Source organism: Oreochromis niloticus, linkage group LG11 (assembly GCF_001858045.2).
Source record: "Oreochromis niloticus isolate F11D_XX linkage group LG11, O_niloticus_UMD_NMBU, whole genome shotgun sequence".
Lineage (NCBI taxonomy): Eukaryota > Metazoa > Chordata > Actinopteri > Cichliformes > Cichlidae > Oreochromis > Oreochromis niloticus.
Genome location: NC_031976.2, coordinates 36,556,103 through 36,576,108, shown reverse-complemented (window position 1 = coordinate 36,576,108; position 20,006 = coordinate 36,556,103). Strand labels below are relative to the sequence as shown.

The window sequence follows — 20,006 nt, the reverse complement described above, 5'->3', positions numbered from 1 at the left end:
GTCTCTGAGAAGTAAATTGGATGAACTGCATTTGAATGTCGCACATTTACGTGACTACAGGGATTCATGTCTAATGGCATTCACAGAGACTTGGCTCAAGGATTCTGACCCTGATTTTTCTCTGGAACTAAATGGCTTCGGGTTTCCCATACGTTTGGATCGAGACCCCGGAGCTACCCAGAAATCTCAAGGAGGAGCGTGTGTTTGTATATAAATCAGAAATGGTGTAAAAACATGACCGTTCGTAGACAAGTGTGTCTGGCTGACATTAAGCTCCTCTCTGTGTCTTTGAGGCCGTTTTATCTGCCGAGGGAATTCCCACAGATCAACGTCACCGTCGTTTACATCCATCCTAAAGTGAATCCTAAGAATGCGACTGACACCATCTCCAACATCATCCACTCACTACAATCTCTCTCTCCTGAGGCCCCTAATATTGTTCTTGGGGACTTTAATCGCTGCGACTTGAAGAAAACACTGAACAGTTTTATCAGTATATGAACTGTCCCACACGCTTCAATAAGACTCTGGCTCTATGTTACGGTTCCATAAAAGGTGCGTATACATCTGTGGCTGGCCCCGTCCTCGGATCCTCGGATCACAACACGGTGCATCTTCTGCCAGTTTAGAAGACTGTGCTGAGAAAAGAGAAGGTGAGGAAACACCGCATAAAGGTTTGGAGTGACGACGCCTCTTTAGCCCTGCAGGGCTGCTTTGACTGTACAGACTGGTCGGTGTTTATAGAATCATGTAGAGACATTAATGACCTCACTGACGTTGTCTGCAGCTATATCTCCTTTAGCAGAGACATGATTATCCCTTCAAACGTTGTGCATTTTTTCCCTAATAACAAACCATGGTCTTCAAAAGCTCTTATGAGGCTGATTCATGAAAGGAAAAAAAGCTTTTATTGAAGGGAATATCTTGAAAGTTAGAGAAATTAGGAAGGAGATCAGATCAGAAATTAAAAAAGCCAAAATAAAATACAAGGATAAGGTAGAGGCACAGATGGGTAGCAATAACTTAAGGGTTGCCTGGGCAGGCATGAAACACATGACTGGTCACTGTTACAGTGACTGTAATAAGATAAGTCTCCCTGGTTTTAGTTCAGACTCTCAGTTAGCCAATGAGCTGAATAGATTTTATTTGAGATTTAATGATAATTATAATTCAAGGAATACACTTGATTTCTTAATAGAGAACATCAGAGCCCCCACAGCTTTGTTCTTTGACGAAAGAAGGGTGGGAAATCTTTTTAAAATGAGTAAGACTAATAAAAGTCCAGGTCCTGATAATATATGTGGCCAGGTGCTTAGAACATGCGCTGAGCAATTATGCAATATTTTTTATTACATCTTTCTTTTATCTCTTCAGCTACAGAAGGTTCCAGAGGTATGGAAAAAATCAATTATTTCTCTAGTTGCTAAGACCACAAAACCTACATCATTAAATGATTTTGGGCCTGTCGCTTTAACATCCTTAGTGATGAAGTCCTTTGAAAAACTTGTCAGGAAGGAGATACTGCAGCAAGTAGAGAAGCTTATAGACCCACTACAATTTGCATACAGGCCTCGTAGAGGTGTTGATGATGCAGTGGTCACTCTGTTGAAATTCCTTTATCTTGATGGCGCCAAAGCTCATGCTCGGCTCTTATTTATTGATTTTTCTTCAGCTTTTAATACTATCCAGGCACATCTTTTAGCCGATAAACTTCTTAACCATTTTAAACTTGATTTTAATCTCGTTGGTTGGATTTTAGACTTTTTAACTGACAGATCTCAGTGTGTGAGAGTAAACGGTTGTTTTTCCAAACAGCTGAACTCTTCTACTGGCTCACCACAAGGTTGTTGTCTCCTTCCCTACTGTATATTTTGTACACTAATGACTGTCGCAGTACACAAGCCAACAGGCATTTCATTAAATATGCAGATGACACAGTCACTGTAAGCCTCCTTCATGGTGAAGAGGATTCCCATGGGCCTGTTGTGGATGAGTTGTCGTGCCACTTTTCAGTTATTTATTTGTAAAAAAAATGTTTGGAATTATGTATGATTTTCGTTCCACTTCTCACGTGTACACCACTTTATATTGGTCTTTCACGTGGAATTCCAATCAAATTGATTCATGTTTGTGGCTGTAATGTGACAAAATGTGGAAAAGTTCAATGGGGCCGAATACTTTTGCAAGCCACTGTATATGCATCCACAGGTGTGCCACCAGTTTACACACATGGACTCTACTAACCTATCAGAAGCTTCTTAAGCTCAAAATGGAATCGTCTGGAGTTTTCTTATTAATTAACAATGAACTTAGTGTATATGTACTCCTAAATTTGATGAAAGTGATAAAAAATAGACAGCTCTGTCTGTCTTTATTCTGACATTTAACTAATTCAAAAGATATTTCAATATTTATTTATCTAAAACAAAACAAGTTTACTCTAAATTGATGTTTAACAGTAAAACAAAATGTTTTTATGTTTTCTCCCTAAAGTGTATGTAAATATCTGGTTTCCACTGTGAATATACTGCTGTGTTTTGAAATTCCTGTTGATTTGCATAGAAATATACTGAACAACATACAAAGCATAATATATAAAATAACATCTACCTGAGTTTTTTCTTTGAAAGAAGCTCCTTATGTCCATTGTTGTGTTCATCAGTACATAACTGAAACCGGTTAAGGTGCTTTATTTAGCCCTGGAGGGTAACAACTGAAAATATGAAATTAACACACATGTAAGCTAAGACTCTCTAAAAAAATAGCATTGTTGTTGTTGTTCGGCTTTTCATTTCGGCATTTGTTGATTCACTCAAAGAGCAAGTAACGTAATATGGGTCAAGTGATCAGTTTGATATCAATCTTTTGTGATACACCGTCATACTCCAGTTTGGCTATCTACTTCTTTTGCTAACTGCATTGCACTTGCATGGAGATTTTCTTCAACCCTTCTCATCAGAAGACACTCCTGTCAAGATGTAAACTTCCGTGGATGGCCTGGACGTCTCTGTAAATGGTTGCACTTCCATCTTTCTTAAATTTTTGGATCACTTTTGCTACAGTATTTTGACTGATATGCAAAGCTTTTCTGATCTTCTTGTAGCCCTGACCTTTTTGTGTAAAGAAATGATTTCATTTCTCAAATGTTGTGACATTTCTCTTCCATGTGGAGCCCTTGCTGACAGTATGAAATGGGAAGGGCTTGTCTTTGTTAAGTAATGCCCTTTTATAGTCACCCGTTTGCTAAATGAGTCATTAGACTCTCCTGTGGTTGAATGCCTGTTAATTCAAATTTTGTCATCTTAAGAGTGACTTTTCTCCTAAGACTATAATTGGGGTGTACTCAGTTTTGTAACATGGGCTTAAATGAATTTGTTAGGAAAATCACTTTTTTGTGTGTGCAAATTAACAAATCTTGTTTGCTTGTTTGTGGGAGTATTTTGTAGTATAGTATCTCATAGAAAATGTTGATTCTGAAAGGAAACTAAAGGTTTTCTGACAAATGTAGTGGGGTGTACTCATTTATCCTGAGCACTATATATAGGGGTGTGTGTGTGTGTGTGTGTGTGTGTGTGTCACTAAATACACACTAAAAGTGATCAGCGATCAGAGTATCCTGTGTGTGCTCTCATTCACAAAGTTAGGCCTCTCACTAAAATCATTATTAACGAGTTAACCAGGTTTAAGTGTCACTTTGATGTGAAATCTTTTATGTTCTAAATCCTCATAAAGCCTGATGATAAAACAGTTTCTAATCTGACTTTTTCTCTTTCTTTTCTCCTCAGACAAACAGTTTCCTCCACTGAGCCAGAGAGTGAGTAACGTCACATCAGTCGACTTCACACAGTTCAGCTTTGATTCAGTAGATGAAGACTGAAAATGATTTTCATCTTAAACAGAAATCGTACACATGAAATTCAAGCTGCAGCTGTGTCACGTACACATGAGTTTTATACATGATTTCTATAGAAATATTAAACCTTATTTACATTTGAAAAGCAGATCAAATTCAAGTCTTTCTGTTTATCAGTAAAGATGTGAGCAGTTAAAGCTCCCCTCTGTTTGTAAAATCAGGAGACTCACTGCAGTTTTTGTAGCTCAGTCTTTGACAGAGTTACAGTCAGGCAGTAAAACAGAGTCACAAACCTGTTCATGAAAATTAAATCCTTCAAAAAGAGGAAAAAATGAGCCAAGAAATAAAAAACTAATCCAAGCAGGTACCCACCGAACACCAGATGTTCATGGACGTTATTTTTTGCTCTAAATCTGGTCGACCGGTCATGACCGTAACCCTTGTGTTGTCCTCGGCTCAAAAATGGTCCCTAGGTGAATGGCAAAGTATATGGGAATCCCGAGGACAAATAATTTACATCAAAAGTCATCTTTTCAGGGTTTAAAAAGACTTGAATTTTTAAAAAGACCTGATTTTGACCATGAATTTATTTTTACCACACATAAAATTTTCTGTTCATTAATGATCAAACAGATATTTGAATTGCACATCGCTGTCATGTGACCTTTGTTTTTACCAGGTAGAAATGATGGAGCTTTTTATTGAGCTGCTTTTGGAAACACTGGCTGATCTGAGAGGCAGCGAGCTCAAAGACTTCATCAAAATCCTCAAGAAGAAATATTTCTTACTTATTCCATTGAGTCTGTTTGAGATGTCAGACCTGCAGCACACAGTGTTATTGATGGTACAGACTTACGGCCGACAGTCAGTGGAGAAGATCGTGGAGGTTTTAAAGGAGATGAAGAGGACTGATCTGGCTCAGAGGCTGACAGACAGCAGCTCAGAAGATCAAAGTAAGATAATAAAGACAAAACATGTTAAAATGATAAAAGTGGTTCTTAAAGTGTTTCTGCTTCAGTTCATATTAGAAACAGTCAGATTTACAAAGAAAAGAGAGCATTGTTGACGAGGGGCAAAAAAATTATGTTCAGCAGGTTCAAATGTAATTGTTTTTGTTGCTTTTATGTAGCGAATGTTCAGCATCTCTATAGCCGAAGCCGCTGCACTGAGCTGCGGCCGCAAGGTGGTGGGGTGATCTGTCAACTGATCACCACCTGGTGGCGAGTTGGATCAGGTGGCGGAGGAGGACGCTGGACAGACCCGGTGCACCTACACGCGTAGTGAGGGCGTGCCTAGCAGAGGCCCCAGTCCGCGAGATCTTCAACGCACACCTCCGGCAGAACTTCAACAGCATTCCGAGGGAGACTGGGGACATTGAGTCTGAATGGACCATGTTCAGCATCTCCATTGCCGAAGCTGCTGCATTGAGCTGTGGCTGCAAGGTGGTTGGTGCCTGTCATGGTGGTAACCCCCGAACCAAATGGTGGACACCGGAGGTGAGGGGAGCCACCAAGCCAAAGGAGTCCTATCAGACTTGGTTAGCCTATTCGACTTTGGAGGCAGCTGATAGGTACTGACAGGCCAAGCGGCACACAGCGTGGGGAGTGGCTGAAGCAAAAACTCTGGTGTGGGAGGAGTTCGGACAGGCCATGGAAAAAGACTTTCGGACTGCCTTGAAGAGAATCTGGCAAATCATCAGGCGACTCAGGAGGGGAAAGCAGAAAGCGGTGCCAAATATCAGGCCGAGCCCCGTGATTCCTGTCAGTCAGAGCATAATGAGGCTGCAGTCCCCTCTGACAGCGTCACTTTTGATTTGTTTGTGACTAATGTGGTTACTGCTAAAGCTAGTGGCTCTGTCAAACCAATCACAGAAGAGTTTATTCAGACTCTTGGCATTAACCTAGTGCCAGCCTTCCCATCAGAAGTAAGTGTAATTGCTGTATGTGTAAGCACAGACTCTGATGAGGTTACGTGTCCACCACATGACTGCAAAATGAACGTGAATGAGTCTTCTTTGACCAGTTGTGCCGAATTAATGGATGTCCAGGAACCTAGCCATGAACAGATAAATAATGTTCTATGAAAAATTCAGTTATAAACGCAGCTCACAGGGCCGAACTGTCTTTCTGAAAGCGCTGTAACTAAGTTTAAGAATATAATCCACTTCCTGTTATCATCTTCAATGCCTTACTTGTTGTTCCTAGAGTATTTAAAAGTAGAATGGGAGGGAGAGCCTTCAGTTTTCAGGTGCCTCTTCTGTCGAACCAGCTTCCAGTTTAGATTCGGGAGACAGACACTATCTCTACTTTTAAGATTATGTCATGGTCCCGAGTCTGTGACTCAGTGATTTTGTGTTGGTGTATTTATTGTTGTTCTTATTATTATTATTTGTGGGCTGTTTTGGGATGGTTTGGGTTTTGGGGTTTTGGATACTGGGTTTCTGGCTTTGTGCTCCCTCTGTTGGTTTTGCCATCCCCACTTTGTGTTCGGTATTCTTAATAAATCACCCTCACATCTTAATAAGTGCTGCATTTGAGTCCTCCTTTCCACACATCACACGGCTGCTGCCCCAGTTGTGACAGTAGGACGTGACCACAAGATGGACCCAGCAGCACTTAATCCACCTAAGGAGCTACGGGAGAATCTTATCGATGCCACACAAGAGCTCATCGACCTGTGGCTGGAAAGCCCGGAGGATAAGTCCCGTCGCGCTATAGAGAGGTGGCTACAGCGTCTGGTGACCGGTCTCCTATGGCTTCTGGGCTCGCTATATCCGTGGGAGCAGGAATTTCTCCTTTTGGATCTAGGACTTCATCCCCCATCTGCATTCACTTTCTAGCAGCCAGTCGCGGTGAGTGAGCGGGATACTTTGGCTTCCCCAGATTCCGGGACTTTGTTTTCTGGGGCTATTCAGAGTGGGATGAGAGACAGTATGTGTAGCTTACCTACCTTTGTAGTAACGGACCCTTCCCAAGTGGGTGTCTATAAACCTTCTGTGAAACCAAAAGACTGGGTGTCTGCCGCTCCATCCGAGCCTGGACTTTTTGCCACTCTCCAGCTCAGTTTTGTGTTCAGCCATTAGCTTCCCAGTCAGTAGCTCAGCCATTAGCTTCCCATTCTGTAGCTCAACCGTTAGCCTCCCTAGGAGCACAATTGCCTGTTCTGCCACCACTTCAGCCAGCCACTCAGCTACCATCACCACTAGCATCACTACAACCCATATTTCAGTCCATGGCTCAGTCAGTAGTTCAGTTAATGGCTCAGTCACGATCTTCACTCGCCCCTCTACAGGAAGCTATGCCCATACACCCCTTAAAGGACTGTTTTTCCGCCGCTGTTTCTGAGCAGGGAGACACACTGTTTCATAATGGACCTGTTCCTCAAAAGCTGGCAACGTTAGGGACAGTTACCCACTCCAGGGCTTCCCCAGAGGCTAGGTTACAACCCGCAGCTAACTCTGGACCCCTGGAGGCCAAGATGCCAGCTAAGGACTGCATCCGGCTGTCACTGCCTGAGCAGGGTCAGTGTTCTGCGCAGCTGCAGCCTTCTTCATGTGTGCCAGAGGCGCCCGGGCCTACTGGTTTTGAGCCTGTTTTCGCTGGGGGGACCGAGGAGCCCGTCCAGCTATCTCCATCGCCTGCAGCGCCACCACCTGTGGCTCCCACGCCATCGCCTGCAGCGCCACCAGCTTCATCCACGCCTGGTCCAGCATCGGCATCAGCTTCATCCACGCCTGGTCCAGCCTCCGTGTCTTCACCCTCGCCTGGTCCAGCCTCCGTGTCTTCGCCCTCGCCTGGTCCAGCCTCCGTGTCTTCGCCCTCGCCTGCAGCAGCCTCCGTGTCTTCGCCCTCGCCTGCAGCAGCCTCACAATCCTCGCCTGCAGCAGCAGCCTCATCTTCCTCGCCTGCAGCAGCAGCCTCATCTTCCTCATCATCGCCTGCTGCATCAGTTTCAGCTTCGCCTGGCCCGGCCTCTGCTTCTGCTTCTGCTTCAGCTTCAGCTTCGCCTGGCCCGGCCTCTGCTTCTGCTTCAGCTTCAGCTTCGCCTGGCCCGGCCTCTGCATCAGCTCCAGCCCTGCCTGGTCCGGCTTCAGCAGCAGCTTCAGCCTCATCCTTCTCCTCATCCTTGCCTGGTTCTGCTGCTGGCATGCCACCATCCGGTCCGCGTCTAGCGCCTCGTCATCACCGGCCGTTTTCTAGGCCGCTGGCTGGTCGTCATCGCCATTGTGGACTCCCTCCTGAACGAAGTTGTCGCCGCCACTGCCTTCCACGTAGTCGGCCTCCGGACTTCTGTTGCCGCCACCGCCTTCCGCGTGGACAGCCTCCTGAACTGTTTGCGCGCCGCCACTGCCTTCTTCATAGCCGGCCTCCTGAACTGTCTCATCCTGGCCTTCTGTGCTATCGGCCCCCAGGCCAGCCACCTGAACTATGTTTCAGACTCTGCTCCCCTGTGTGGTTTGTGAATATTTTGTTTGGGACTCTGGGGCCTCCGTTTTGGTCCATGTCCGGTCCCTCCGTCCTGGACCCCCACCGCCCTCCCAGGTCTGGTGTTTTTTGAGGCTGTCGGGAGCCAGCCCTTGAGGGGGGGGTACTGTCATTGTCCTGAGTCCGTGACTCAGTGATTTTGTGTTGTTGTTGTTGTTAGTGGGCTGTTTTGGGATGGTTTTTGTTTTGGATACTGGGTTTCTGGCTTTGTGCTCCCTCTGTTGGTCCCTGGTGTTAGTGTTCCCCTGTCTCGTCAGGTTAATCAGGTCCAGCTGTGTCTCCCACCTGTGTGTGCTTTCCCAGTGTCCCTCTGTGTATTTATAGTGTGTGTCTGGCTCTGTTCCTCGTCGCGTCGTCTGTGTTCATCCTCTGTGTCACCCTGCGTACTCTGCATTTCTCCGTGAATCCCCTGCGTGCTCTCCCTGCTGTCCTCCCTTCATGTTCAGGTTTGCTACTCTTTGGTTAAGTTTCTCCCACTTTAGTTCATCCTTAGTTCTGTTTTGCCATCCCCACTTTGTGTTCGGTATTCTTAATAAATCACCCTCACATCTTAATAAGTGCTGCATTTGAGTCCTCCTTTCCACACATCACACGGCTGCTGCCCCAGTTGTGACAGATTAGGCTTCAAACTTTCCTTTTTGCTAAAGCATATAGTTAGGGCTGGACCAGGACATAGACATAGGCTGCCGGGGATTCCCATGATGCATTGAGTTTTTCCTTTCCAGTCACCTTTCTCACTCACTATGTGTTAATAGACCTCTCTGCATTGAATCATATCTGTTATTAATCTCTTTCTCTCTTCCACAGCATGTCTCTATCCTGTCTTCCTTCTCTCACCCCAACCGGTCGCAGCAGATGGCCCCGCCCCTCCCTGAGCCTGGTTCTGCTGGAGGTTTCTTCCTGTTAAAAGGGAGTTTTTCCTTCCCACTGTCGCCAAAGTGCTTGCTCATAGGGGTCATATGATTGTTGGGTTTTTCTCTGTATCTATTATTGTACGATCTACTGTACAATATAAAGCTCTTTGAGGCGACTGTTGTTGTGATTTGGCACTATATAAATAAAATTGAATTGAATTTTTCTCACACTGCCATGGACATTTCAATACTGGGTTCTAAGCCAGACGGTGAACTAATGGCAATCTGGTGGGAAATGAATTGTGTGATGTTACATTAAGTTTTCCAGAGAGTCAGCAGCATCTTGCCTCTGCCGGAGTAGCAGCTCAGCCCCCTGTTCAGCTCTCTGTTCTGCCAGGGGTCTCCATAACTGCTCATCCTGCATCTGCTGCTGGATGCCCGGGTGTGCCAACTCGGCACCCTGCAGCACCCACACCGCTTCACGTCACGTCAGCTGGAGGGCCCGAGGAGCCCGTACACCCTTATGCCTCGTCAGCTAGAGGCCCGAAGAGCCCGTCCAGCCTCATGCCTCGTCTGGTCCTGCCAAGCCACGTCCATGCCCAGTGCCTGCCAAGCCACGTCCACGTCCTGGTCCACGACTGCAACATCACCGGCCACCTTCCAGGCCATCAGCTGGACTTCTTGGCTGTCATGGGCGGCCACGTCCAGCAGCTTGACCCAGGCGGCCACTTCCCAGGCCATCCGCTGGACATCGTTGGTGTTGTGGACGACCTCCTGAACTCTGTTACCGCCGTCTTCCTCACAGCCGGCCTCCAGACCTGCTCAGCCGGCACTGCTGCCTTCCACGCGGCCTGTGTTTTGTTTTGGACTCTTGTGCTGTCGGCCTCCGGGTCGACCTCCAGAACTGCCTTATTTTGAACCTTGTTCCTTGGACCTTCGAAGTTATGTTTTCTTGACTCCTTTTGTTCATGTTTTGGTCTGGGGTCCTTGTTGGGTTTTTCATTTGTTTGTTTTGTTTGTTGGTTAAGTTCGTCCCCGTCTCCTCACCTGTGTTCACGAGGCCTGAGGAGCCCGTCCAGTCTCATGCCTCGTCAGCTGGAGGGCCCGAGGAGCCTGTCCAGCCTCGTGCCTCGTCTGGTCCTGCCACGCCACGTCCACGCCCGGTGCTCGCCACGCCACGTCCACGCCCGGTGCTCGCCACGCCACGTCCACGCCCGGTGCTCGCCACGCCACGTCCACGCCCGGTGCCCACCAAGCCACGTCCACGTCCTGGTCCACAACTGCACCGTCACCGGCCACCTTCCAGGCCATCAACTGAACTTCTTGGCTGTCATGGGCGGCCACGTCCAGCAGCTCAACCCGGCCGGCCATCCACTGGACATCATTCGTGTCGTGGACGGCCTCCTGAACTCTGTTCCCGCCGTCTTCCTCACGGCTGGCCTCCGGACCTGCTCAGCCGGCGTCGCTGCCCTCCATGCGGCTGGCCTCCTGAACTGTTTTGTTTTGGATCATTGTGCTGTCGACCTCTGGAACCAAGTGGTTTTGGACTCTTGTGCTGTTGACCTCTGGGTCGACCTCCAGCACTGCCTTATTTTGAACCTTGGACCTTGGAAGTTATGTTTTCTTGACAATGTTGCTAGAAGGTCAGGGGCAGTACCCTGGACTGGCAGACCGAGGTGGTGGTTCCCATCTTTAAGAAAGGGGAACAGAGGGGAATCACACTCCTCGGCCTTCCTTGAAATGTCTATGCCAGGGTGCTGGAAAGGAGAGTCCGTTTGTTAGTCAAACCTCGGATACAGGAGGAACAATACAGTTTTTGCTCTGGTCGTTGAACACTGGACCAGCTCTTTATCCTCTCAAGGATACTTGAGGGGCATGGGAGTTTGCCCAACTAGTCTACATGTATTTTGTGGACTTGGAGAAGGCATTTGACCGTCTCCCTCGGGGTTTCCTGTGGGGGGTGCTCAGGGAGTATGGGGTGTCTGGCCCATTGCTATGGGCCATTTGATCCCTGTACAACCGTTGCAAGAGCTTGGTTGGCGTTTCCGGCAATAAGTCGGACTCGTTCCTGGTGGGTGGTGGGTGGTGGGTGATGGGCTCCGCCAGGGCTGCCCTTTGTCACTGATTCTGTTCATAATTTTTATGTACAGGATTTCTAGGTGTAGCCAAGTGGCGGAAGGCTTTCACTTGAGTGGTCTTAAAATCTCATCTCTGCTGTTTGGGGATCATGTGGTATGTGGAATATGTATATGTGAAATGAGAATTAGTACCTCCAAATCTGAGGCCATGGTCCTCAGCTGGAAAAGCGTGGGGTGCCCAATCTGCGTCAGGGATATGTTCCTGCCCCAAGTGGAAGAGTTTAAGTATCTCAGGGTCTTGTTCACAAATGTGGCTGTGGCTCAGGTGGTAGTGCAGATCAGCTACTGATTGGAAGATTAGTGGTTTGATTCCTGGCTCCTCCAGTCTACATGCCAAATATCCTTGGGCAAGATACTAACCCCTAATTGCCCTCCGTTCATCGGAGTGTGAATGTGCTTGAATGCTTATTAGTACACTTGAGTTTAGAAGTGCTTGTATGAATGGGTGAATGAGGCATGTTGTTATACAGCGCTTTGAGTACTCCGGGAGATTAGAAAAGTGCTATATAAGAATCAGTCCATTTACCATTTACCAAATGACAGGAGAAGGGAGCGGGAGATCGACAGACGGATTGGTGCTGCAGCTACAGTGATGAAGAGAGAGCTGAGTGTAAAATTGAAGCCCACAATTTAACGGTCGATCTACGTCCCTACCCTCACCTATGGTCATGAGCTGTGGGTAGTGACTGAAAGAACGAGATTGTGGATACAAGCAGCGGAAATTGGCTTCTGCTAAAGTGTGGCTGGCCTCTCCCTTTGAGATGGGGTGAGAAGTACAGCCATTCAGGAGGGCCTCAGAGTAGAGCCACTGCTTCACAGTTGAGGTGGTTCAGGCATCTGACAAAGATCCCTGCAGGGTGCCTCCTGTCTGAGGTGTTCCGGACATGTCCCACTGGGCAGACCCATGACACACTGGAGAGATTATATCTCTGGGCTGACCTGGGAACGCCTTGGTGTTTCCCAGACAAGCTGGAGGAGGTGGCTAGGGAGAAAAAGATGGATGGATGGCTTTTATTAAACACTTATTTTCATTTCTGTTATTTTCGCTTTTTGCAGACAAACATCTGGATGAACATCTGTTTGCACTCATCCACAAAGTGAGTAACGTCTCATCTGTCTGACTCTGCAGAGTTCAGCTTTGATTCAAAGAGATGCAGTTTGAAAATCATAATTTCCTCATTTAGATTAAACAGTTGTCACAGAAATGTTTTTAGATTTAATACCAAACTTTTGATTAATGAAAAGTTCTGTGATTATGACATTCAAAGTTTAAAACAGTTACAAAAACATAAATCTTTAATTTTCTCAGTGAGGAAACATTTTTTCTTCATGAATGTTTGCTTTGAATTTTCCAGGTTGCAACAATGGCAGCTGTTAAAGATCTGCTTGTAGAAACACTGGAGGATTTGAGTGATCAGGATCTCATGAAATTCAAGACGTTCCTGCAGTTCACTCGTTTTCAGAAGAGTCTTCCACAAATCGAACTGACTGATGACAGAAGAGAAATAGTGAATGATATGATTGATAAACTTGGTCAGCAGTCTGTGGAGGTGATCAGGGAGGTTTTAACAGACATGCAGAGAACTGATCTGGTGCAGAGGCTGTCAGAGAGCAGCTCAGGACTCAAAGGTAAGAGAAAATAATCTGTCAGAGTTTCTGTAATAATGTCAATAAATATGGTGGGATTATTTTTAACTGAGTGTAAAAGTATTAAAAACATAATATTACAAACTCAAACTGAAAACAAGATGAGAGGAATTAAATCAGAGAAACTCAAAACAAGGACTGTATAATATAAACTTTATTATCTTAAAATGAAAGAATTTGTTTTCTTTGAATGTTTTTGGACAGAGGTTAGTTGTCATATAGTTGTACCTTTGATCCCCCAATGTTCCCTTAATGGAACTACCCCTATAATTATCTACTAGTCAGACAAACATACTGCAACAGTAAGACTCAGTGATTAGACACAGGGGTTACAGGTGGGTCCTCTCCGTGAATCGCTACCTTATCGTGGTGGAGGTTGTTTGTGTGTCCCAGGGATCCCAGGGGCTATGTTGTCTGGGGGCAAAAGCCCCCTGGTAGGGTCTCCCATGGCAAATTGGTCCTGGGTGAGGGACCAGACAAAGAGTGATTCAGAAGACTCTCATGAGAAAAACATTGAGGGAACAGTTTACCCTGCCCGGGATAGGGTTACCGGGGCCCCGCCCTGGAGCCAGGCCCGGGGAGGGTGCCTTAGGGCGAGCGTCTGGTGGCCGGGCCTTAGTCCATGGGGCCCGGCCGGGCACAGCCTAAAAAGGGGACATTGGCCCATCCTCCCGCAGGCCCACCACCCGCAGGAGGCGCCATAGGGGTCGGGTGGATTGTGTGCCGGGCAGCGGCCAGGAGTGAAGGCCCTGGCGGACTGATCCCCGGCTACCAAGACTGGCAGTTGGGACATCGATTATCGATTTTGTAATCGTATCACCAGACCTGCAACCATATGTTCTGGACATTCGGGTAAAGAGAGCGGCTGAGCTGTCAACTGATCACCACCTGGTGGTTAGTTGGATCAGGTGGCGGGGGAGGACGCTGGACAGACCCGGTGCACCTACACGCGTAGTGAGGGTGTGCTGGGAACACCTAGCAGAGGCCCCAGTCCGCGAGATCTTCAACGCACACCTCCGGCAGAACTTCAACAGCATTCCGAGGGAGACTGGGGACATTGAGTCCGAATGGACCATGTTCAGCATCTCCATTGCCGAAGCTGCTGCATTGAGCTGTGGCCGCAAGGTGGTTGGTGCCTGTCGTGGTAGTAATCCCCGAACCAAATGGTGGACACCAGAGGTGAGAGGAGCCACCAGGCTGAAGGAGGAGTCCTATCGGGCTTGGTTAGCCTGTGGGACTTCGGAGGCAGCTAACAGGTACCGATAGGCCAAGCGGAATGCGGCTCGGGCAGTGGCTGAAGCAAAAACTCGGGTGTGGGAGGAGTTCGGACAGGCCATGGAAAAAGACTTTCGGACTGCCTTGAAGAGATTCTGGCAAACCGTCAGGTGTCTCAGGAGGGGAAAGTGGTGCTCTACCTGCACTGTGTATAGTGCTGGCGGAGCGCTGCTGACTTCGACTGAGAAAATTGTCTGGCGGTGGAAGGAATACTTCGAGGACCTCCTTAATCCCACTGACATGTCTTCCGAGGAGGAAGCAGAGTCTGGGGATGATGGGGATGACCCGCCAATTTCCGGGGCCGAGGTCACTGAGACAGTTAAACAACTCCTTGGTTACATAGCCCCTGGTGTGGATTGCACATTCATGCGATATAACATCTGGTAAGACGATGAGTTTTACTTCTCACTGTCCGTTTTATGTGTATTTATTTATCATGTATGCTACTTTGCTCTGTGGACTATAAAATGTTTCATTGTATTCACAAAATAAACCAAACTTTCACCGTCTGCATCTTTTACTGTTTTTCTGCTTTTGTTCACTCCAAGTTAACAAAACAGACATCCAGAGTTAACTCACTAACAACATGGAGTAGTCTCAGTGTATTTAGGTGCTTTTTCCCTAAACACAATCAGTTGACTGAGAGAAATGCCTGTAGTCATCCACTTTGGTCATTGTGAATGTTGAAGGAGATTTGTTCCATAGACACCTTATACTAGTGTTTCCTGCACTTACATACAACACTACTATGTTCTATTTAAATCCAGATTCCTTTTATACTTTGCAGTGAAATTTGTCAAACCACTGTTTAATGGGACAGAAGTACAAGTCGCTCTTTACTAACACATTGTAGATAAGTTTATTGCTGAACGACACAGCTAGCAGTCTCACACATTCTTTAGGTTTTTGAAGTTTTTTGTGTAATGGTTTAGTCTCTCACACCTCACCCTTTTCTCCCCAGTATCACAAATCCTTGAAAAAAGTAGCACAAACAGACAACTGACTCAGCAAAGATAAGTAGAGCTACCAAAATAATGCTCTGTAGTTTGATACTGTCGTTACAGACAAATCGGATGTTTAAAGCCTTTGGACGAACATTTGAAATGCCGTAATTCTCCTTATCACCTGGAAACATTAAAGCCATAAAGTGAATTTTGAGAGCGGCTAAAAACTATTGAACAACAGCAATGTTGATCCTGTTCCAAAATTTGAATGTACATGTGTTGAAGGTGCGGGTCTTGTTGAATTATTAAACATATTTTTCTTTAATCTTTCGAGCCACAAAAAAAAGAAAACAACTTTTAATTTTCTTCTGCTTGAGTATCGGCCTCGAGTAGCTCTACTTATCGTTGCTGAGTCAGTTGTCTGTTTGTGCTACTTTTTTCAAGGAACAGTCGATTATTGGTAAGGGTGACTTTATGTATTTAGTTACTTAAGTGGAAGTACTGTGGAAAATTTTACCTTACACACATAGATCTGACAGTACAGCTTCTGAGGTAACTGTTTACAAGATGTTATATCCTATCCAAAAGTTCTTTGCAATTTTACATTGATAAACATTATCCTTAACATATTTGACCCGCGTAAAGTACTATGGCCATCACACTGTCATTTATAATTGTTTTAATAACTCGTGTCTCAAGTGATTCAATCATACAGAAAATTAAAAAGCCGTGTAGTTTACTTTTACATCGCAAAATGTTAGAAATATAAGCCGTTCATAACAACCTGAAAGGTTGGGAGTTTAAAATGCAAACCAATGGAAGCAGAAGTAGAAGACTATAATGTCACAGAGCACACGGTGTCTATTATTGTGTAGACATTTATAAATAAGAGTTTAATAAAGGCGCTTCATTTCTTAAGAAATATGCAGGTGGAGCAATCTTTATCAAAAGTAAAAGGTACATCTGTGGCTAAACCATTGTACACAAGAACTTAAAAAATCTATTGTGTGTGAGGCTGTGTAAGTAAAGCTTGCCCTTCTCACTGCGTGTGACAAACCATCTGTTGGGGGTTGTGGATTTGACACCTTAGCATTGTGAAAGTGGGGAAACGTGCTTCTGGCTGAATATAAGATTTCTGCTTACAACTTATTATCTCAGTTCTAAATGAAATTCAGATGTTTTTTTGTAAGTATGGCTAATGTATTATTTGACTTCTAAGACACACACACACACACACACACACACACACACACACACACAAACAACAACGCAGAGAAGAAGAAGACGTTAAAACTAGCAGCCTCTGTGTCCCGCTTGGATTACCATTCCGAAAATTCAGATATTTAAATAAAATGAACGAATCACCTAGAGATAGGAAACCCGCATAGATCCGTAAAATGAGGTTTGATTAAATTAAACTCTTATGAACAGTGATGAATTCTGCCTCCGCTGATGTGTTCCAAACAAATGATGCTTTCTGCACGGCCAAATTAAAGGATGTGCACCGTGACGGTGCTAACTACCTCACACCGCTGTGTCTGGGGTCCAGTAAAATGATATACCTTGCGGCAGTTGTGAAGTGCTGAGGAAAATACCATGTGTCCGATGGGGTGTTTTATATGGGTGGACTTAGTTTCAGTTGTCCTCTGACATGCAGAGATAAAGAGCAGGTTGTAAAGGAAAAGGTGGAAACTATAGAGGTACAGTTAGGGGGGTTCAATTCAATTCAATTCAATTCAATTTTATTTATATAGCACCAAATCACAACAAAAGTCGCCTCAAGGTGCTTTATATTGTACAGTAGATCGCACAATAATAAATACAGAGAAGCACAGAAGGGGTGTACCTTTCTATGTGAACGTTAGGGTGTGTGTCCTCGGATGCTCTTGATAAAGAAACAACATGTATTCTTTTTATGACTTGTTTTGCTGACTGTTGTGACCCCACCTGTAACCCCTGTGTCTAATCACTGAGTCTTACTGTTGCAGTATTTGTGTGACTAGTAGATAATTATAGGGCTAGTTGCATTAAGGGAACATTGGGGGTCGATACAGGGCTATTGTGGCTAGGTGTGTTTTTTAGAAGTATCACAGGAAAAGTTTATTTCTAAAGGGATAAATATTATTTGTGGCACTCTGTTTAAAAACTAGTAGGCTCTGTCTCTTTCGGAATGCAAAAGAAAGTGAAATGCTCCTAAAGTAGTTAAATCATCTATGTGTAAATAACAGAACGCTGCTCCTTAAAAACAGTTTAATTAAAACACATAATGGTTTCATTAAATTAAACACAAATTAAACACTTATGAAGTCACATGACCCCTGAACTCACGTGAACGAGCAAAAGTGCCTGGTATAGGAGCAGGTGCACGCATACATGCCCTCACATGAACGCGCAGGGTGGGGTGGTGGGGGGGCAAAAAAAGGTACAGGTATGTGACTACTGACGTTGATAAATTAACACATTCAGGTTGTACAAACACAGTAAAATTAAACAGATTTGTTTTCATATTTCACTGTGTTAAAGTAAAAATATTCAGGTTATTGAATCAGTGACTTTCTTTAGTAAATGTTGTTTTAAAGCTCTTTGAACTTCTTTCCTTTGAAAATATTTTTCTTTGTTTTGTTTCATTGAATTTTTGCATTTTGAGCTGATTAATATCAGTCTTGTATTGTAAATCGATCTTTATGTTAGCTTTGATTTAAACTCCACTATGGAGACAGACGACCTGTATGAGGTAAATGATTCAAAGTCTTTTCATTGATTTCTCTGTGATTGTGTAACTATGGCCTCCTCCTGCCTTCAGTCAGCACAGCTGAAAGTGAAATATTAAAGCTTTTTATTGTCAGGACTCAGTGTTATACTCAGGATGAGCACACATAAAGGACACACACAGTGTCTGTATGATGTAGTTACAGTTTGTATTCAATGTGTTGCAGCTGCAGGATCATCAGCTGAAGGATTTGATGTGGAGGAAACAGAGAAAGGTCAGTGTCCAGAAAACACATCAATCAATAAATACACTCATTGATATGAAGATGAAGAAGAATAATTACTGAATGAAACAGAACTGGATCATTTCCTCACACTTTGATAGTTTTCCATCAAATATGACTTCATGTTAACAAGTTTAATGTTGTTATTAATCCAACTTACAAGGATCATCAGAATGAAATCAAAGTTTCAGTTATTTCAAAGTGTCTGATTATTAACACTGATGTTAAATCAGTCATGAATGAACCTTTTAATATTTCTTTTCTGTCAGAGAAACACTCTGAGGATGAACGTTGGCCTGCACTGATCCACAAAGTGAGTCATGTCACATCTGTCTGACTTCAGATCATCCAGCTTTCATTTCATAAATACAGGATAGAAATCTTCAATAGAAACAAATGATTTGATTTTGATTGGAAAAGTCAAAGTTTGATAAGTTCAGCGTGTGCAGTGAGGTCGGTCTGCAGCAGGTCAGAAAAGTCCTGAACTTGTTAACAGAAGCAGAATAATTGTTAATCAGCTGTTTGTGATCATTGTGACAAATATGACCAATGACATCATCACCTTATGTGATGGATGATGTCATCTAAACACATCTACATTTCTAAAGTGTTGATGAGAAAACAAACAGACCTGAAAGTGAGAAATGTCACATTTATCTCATGAACATTTTCTTTGAATTTTCCAGGTAGAAACGATGGAGTCTGTTATTGAGCTGCTGCTGGAAACTCTGGATGGTCTGAATGAGCAGGAGCTCAGCAAGTTCAACAAGACCCTGCGACAAATTCATTTTCACAAATATTACTCGGACTTCTCATGGATGCCGTACAGGGGGACAGACCTGCAGGACACAGTGTTTCTGATGGTGCAGACTTACGGCCAACAGTCAGTGGAGAAGACCATGGAGGTCTTAAAGGAGATGAAGAGGACTGATCTGGCTCAGAGGCTGTCAGACTGCAGCTCACTGCCTCGAAGTAAGACAACAAAATCAAAACTCATTAAAATCATAAAACTTTTTTTATGTCTCATAAACTTCTAAGTAAAGTTTTCTTTGACTTTATAAATAATATTATTTGTAATAAAGATAAAATAAAACACATCTTTAAAACATATTTTATGACTGTTCTGGAAAATATATTTAGATAAATACATAAATATGAGACCATATTAAATAAAAATACTTTGTGAGGAGGAGTAAAAATGACTCCTTCATACTGTTTATTGTTGCTGAGGTTTCAGTGTAATTCTGCATATTGTCCATTTTTCCAAAGTCATATTTCCTGAATAATTGTCAGTTAGTTGTTAAATGTGTTTGTCATGAGTGACTTTGAGCACTTTTCTCCTCAGAGAAACACTCTGTGGATGAACGACGCTCTGCACTGATCCACAAAGTGAGTCATGTCACATCTCTGATTCAGTACAAGACAGCAGGCTGAAAGTCAGAGTACTAAAGTATCATCAGTTCTCATGTTGAGTCATTTTTCTCATGATTTCTGCTGGATGTTTGTGACAAACTGAAGCTTCATTCAGTTTGACTTCTTCAGCAGTAATTTTCTCCAACACTAATGTCAGGATGTCTTTACCACTGAGGATGAGCTGAGGAAGTGTCAGCATGTACATTTGTCCTTCAACAGGACAGAGAAATCTGAAAACATCAAACACTTTCAGATTAAACAGGAAACTTTATTCTACTTACAAATATTAATAAAGAATTAAAGACAATCTGATATCATGAAAATTTTTAGTTTTTATCTGCACAGTGTGAGAGAAGAACTGCAGCCTGTAAAGAAAAAGAAATTTTTCAAAGTCAGAAAAAACTA

The 20,006-nt window shown here is 44.2% G+C and overlaps 1 protein-coding gene across 1 annotated transcript in view; it reads left to right on the top strand.

Moving 5' to 3' along the window:
* LOC102080324 (uncharacterized) overlaps window positions 1-20,006 on the top strand; it is a 75,503-nt gene that overhangs the window by 27,292 nt on the left and 28,205 nt on the right. Inside the window, exons 3-10 of the mRNA XM_019364268.2 lie at window positions 3,786-3,814; window positions 4,533-4,806; window positions 12,386-12,426; window positions 12,685-12,958; window positions 18,132-18,179; window positions 18,458-18,501; window positions 18,875-19,160; window positions 19,534-19,577. Coding sequence (XP_019219813.1) covers window positions 3,786-3,814; window positions 4,533-4,806; window positions 12,386-12,426; window positions 12,685-12,958; window positions 18,132-18,179; window positions 18,458-18,501; window positions 18,875-19,160; window positions 19,534-19,577 — 1,040 coding nt within the window. The remainder of the gene's footprint in view (window positions 1-3,785; window positions 3,815-4,532; window positions 4,807-12,385; window positions 12,427-12,684; window positions 12,959-18,131; window positions 18,180-18,457; window positions 18,502-18,874; window positions 19,161-19,533; window positions 19,578-20,006) is intronic.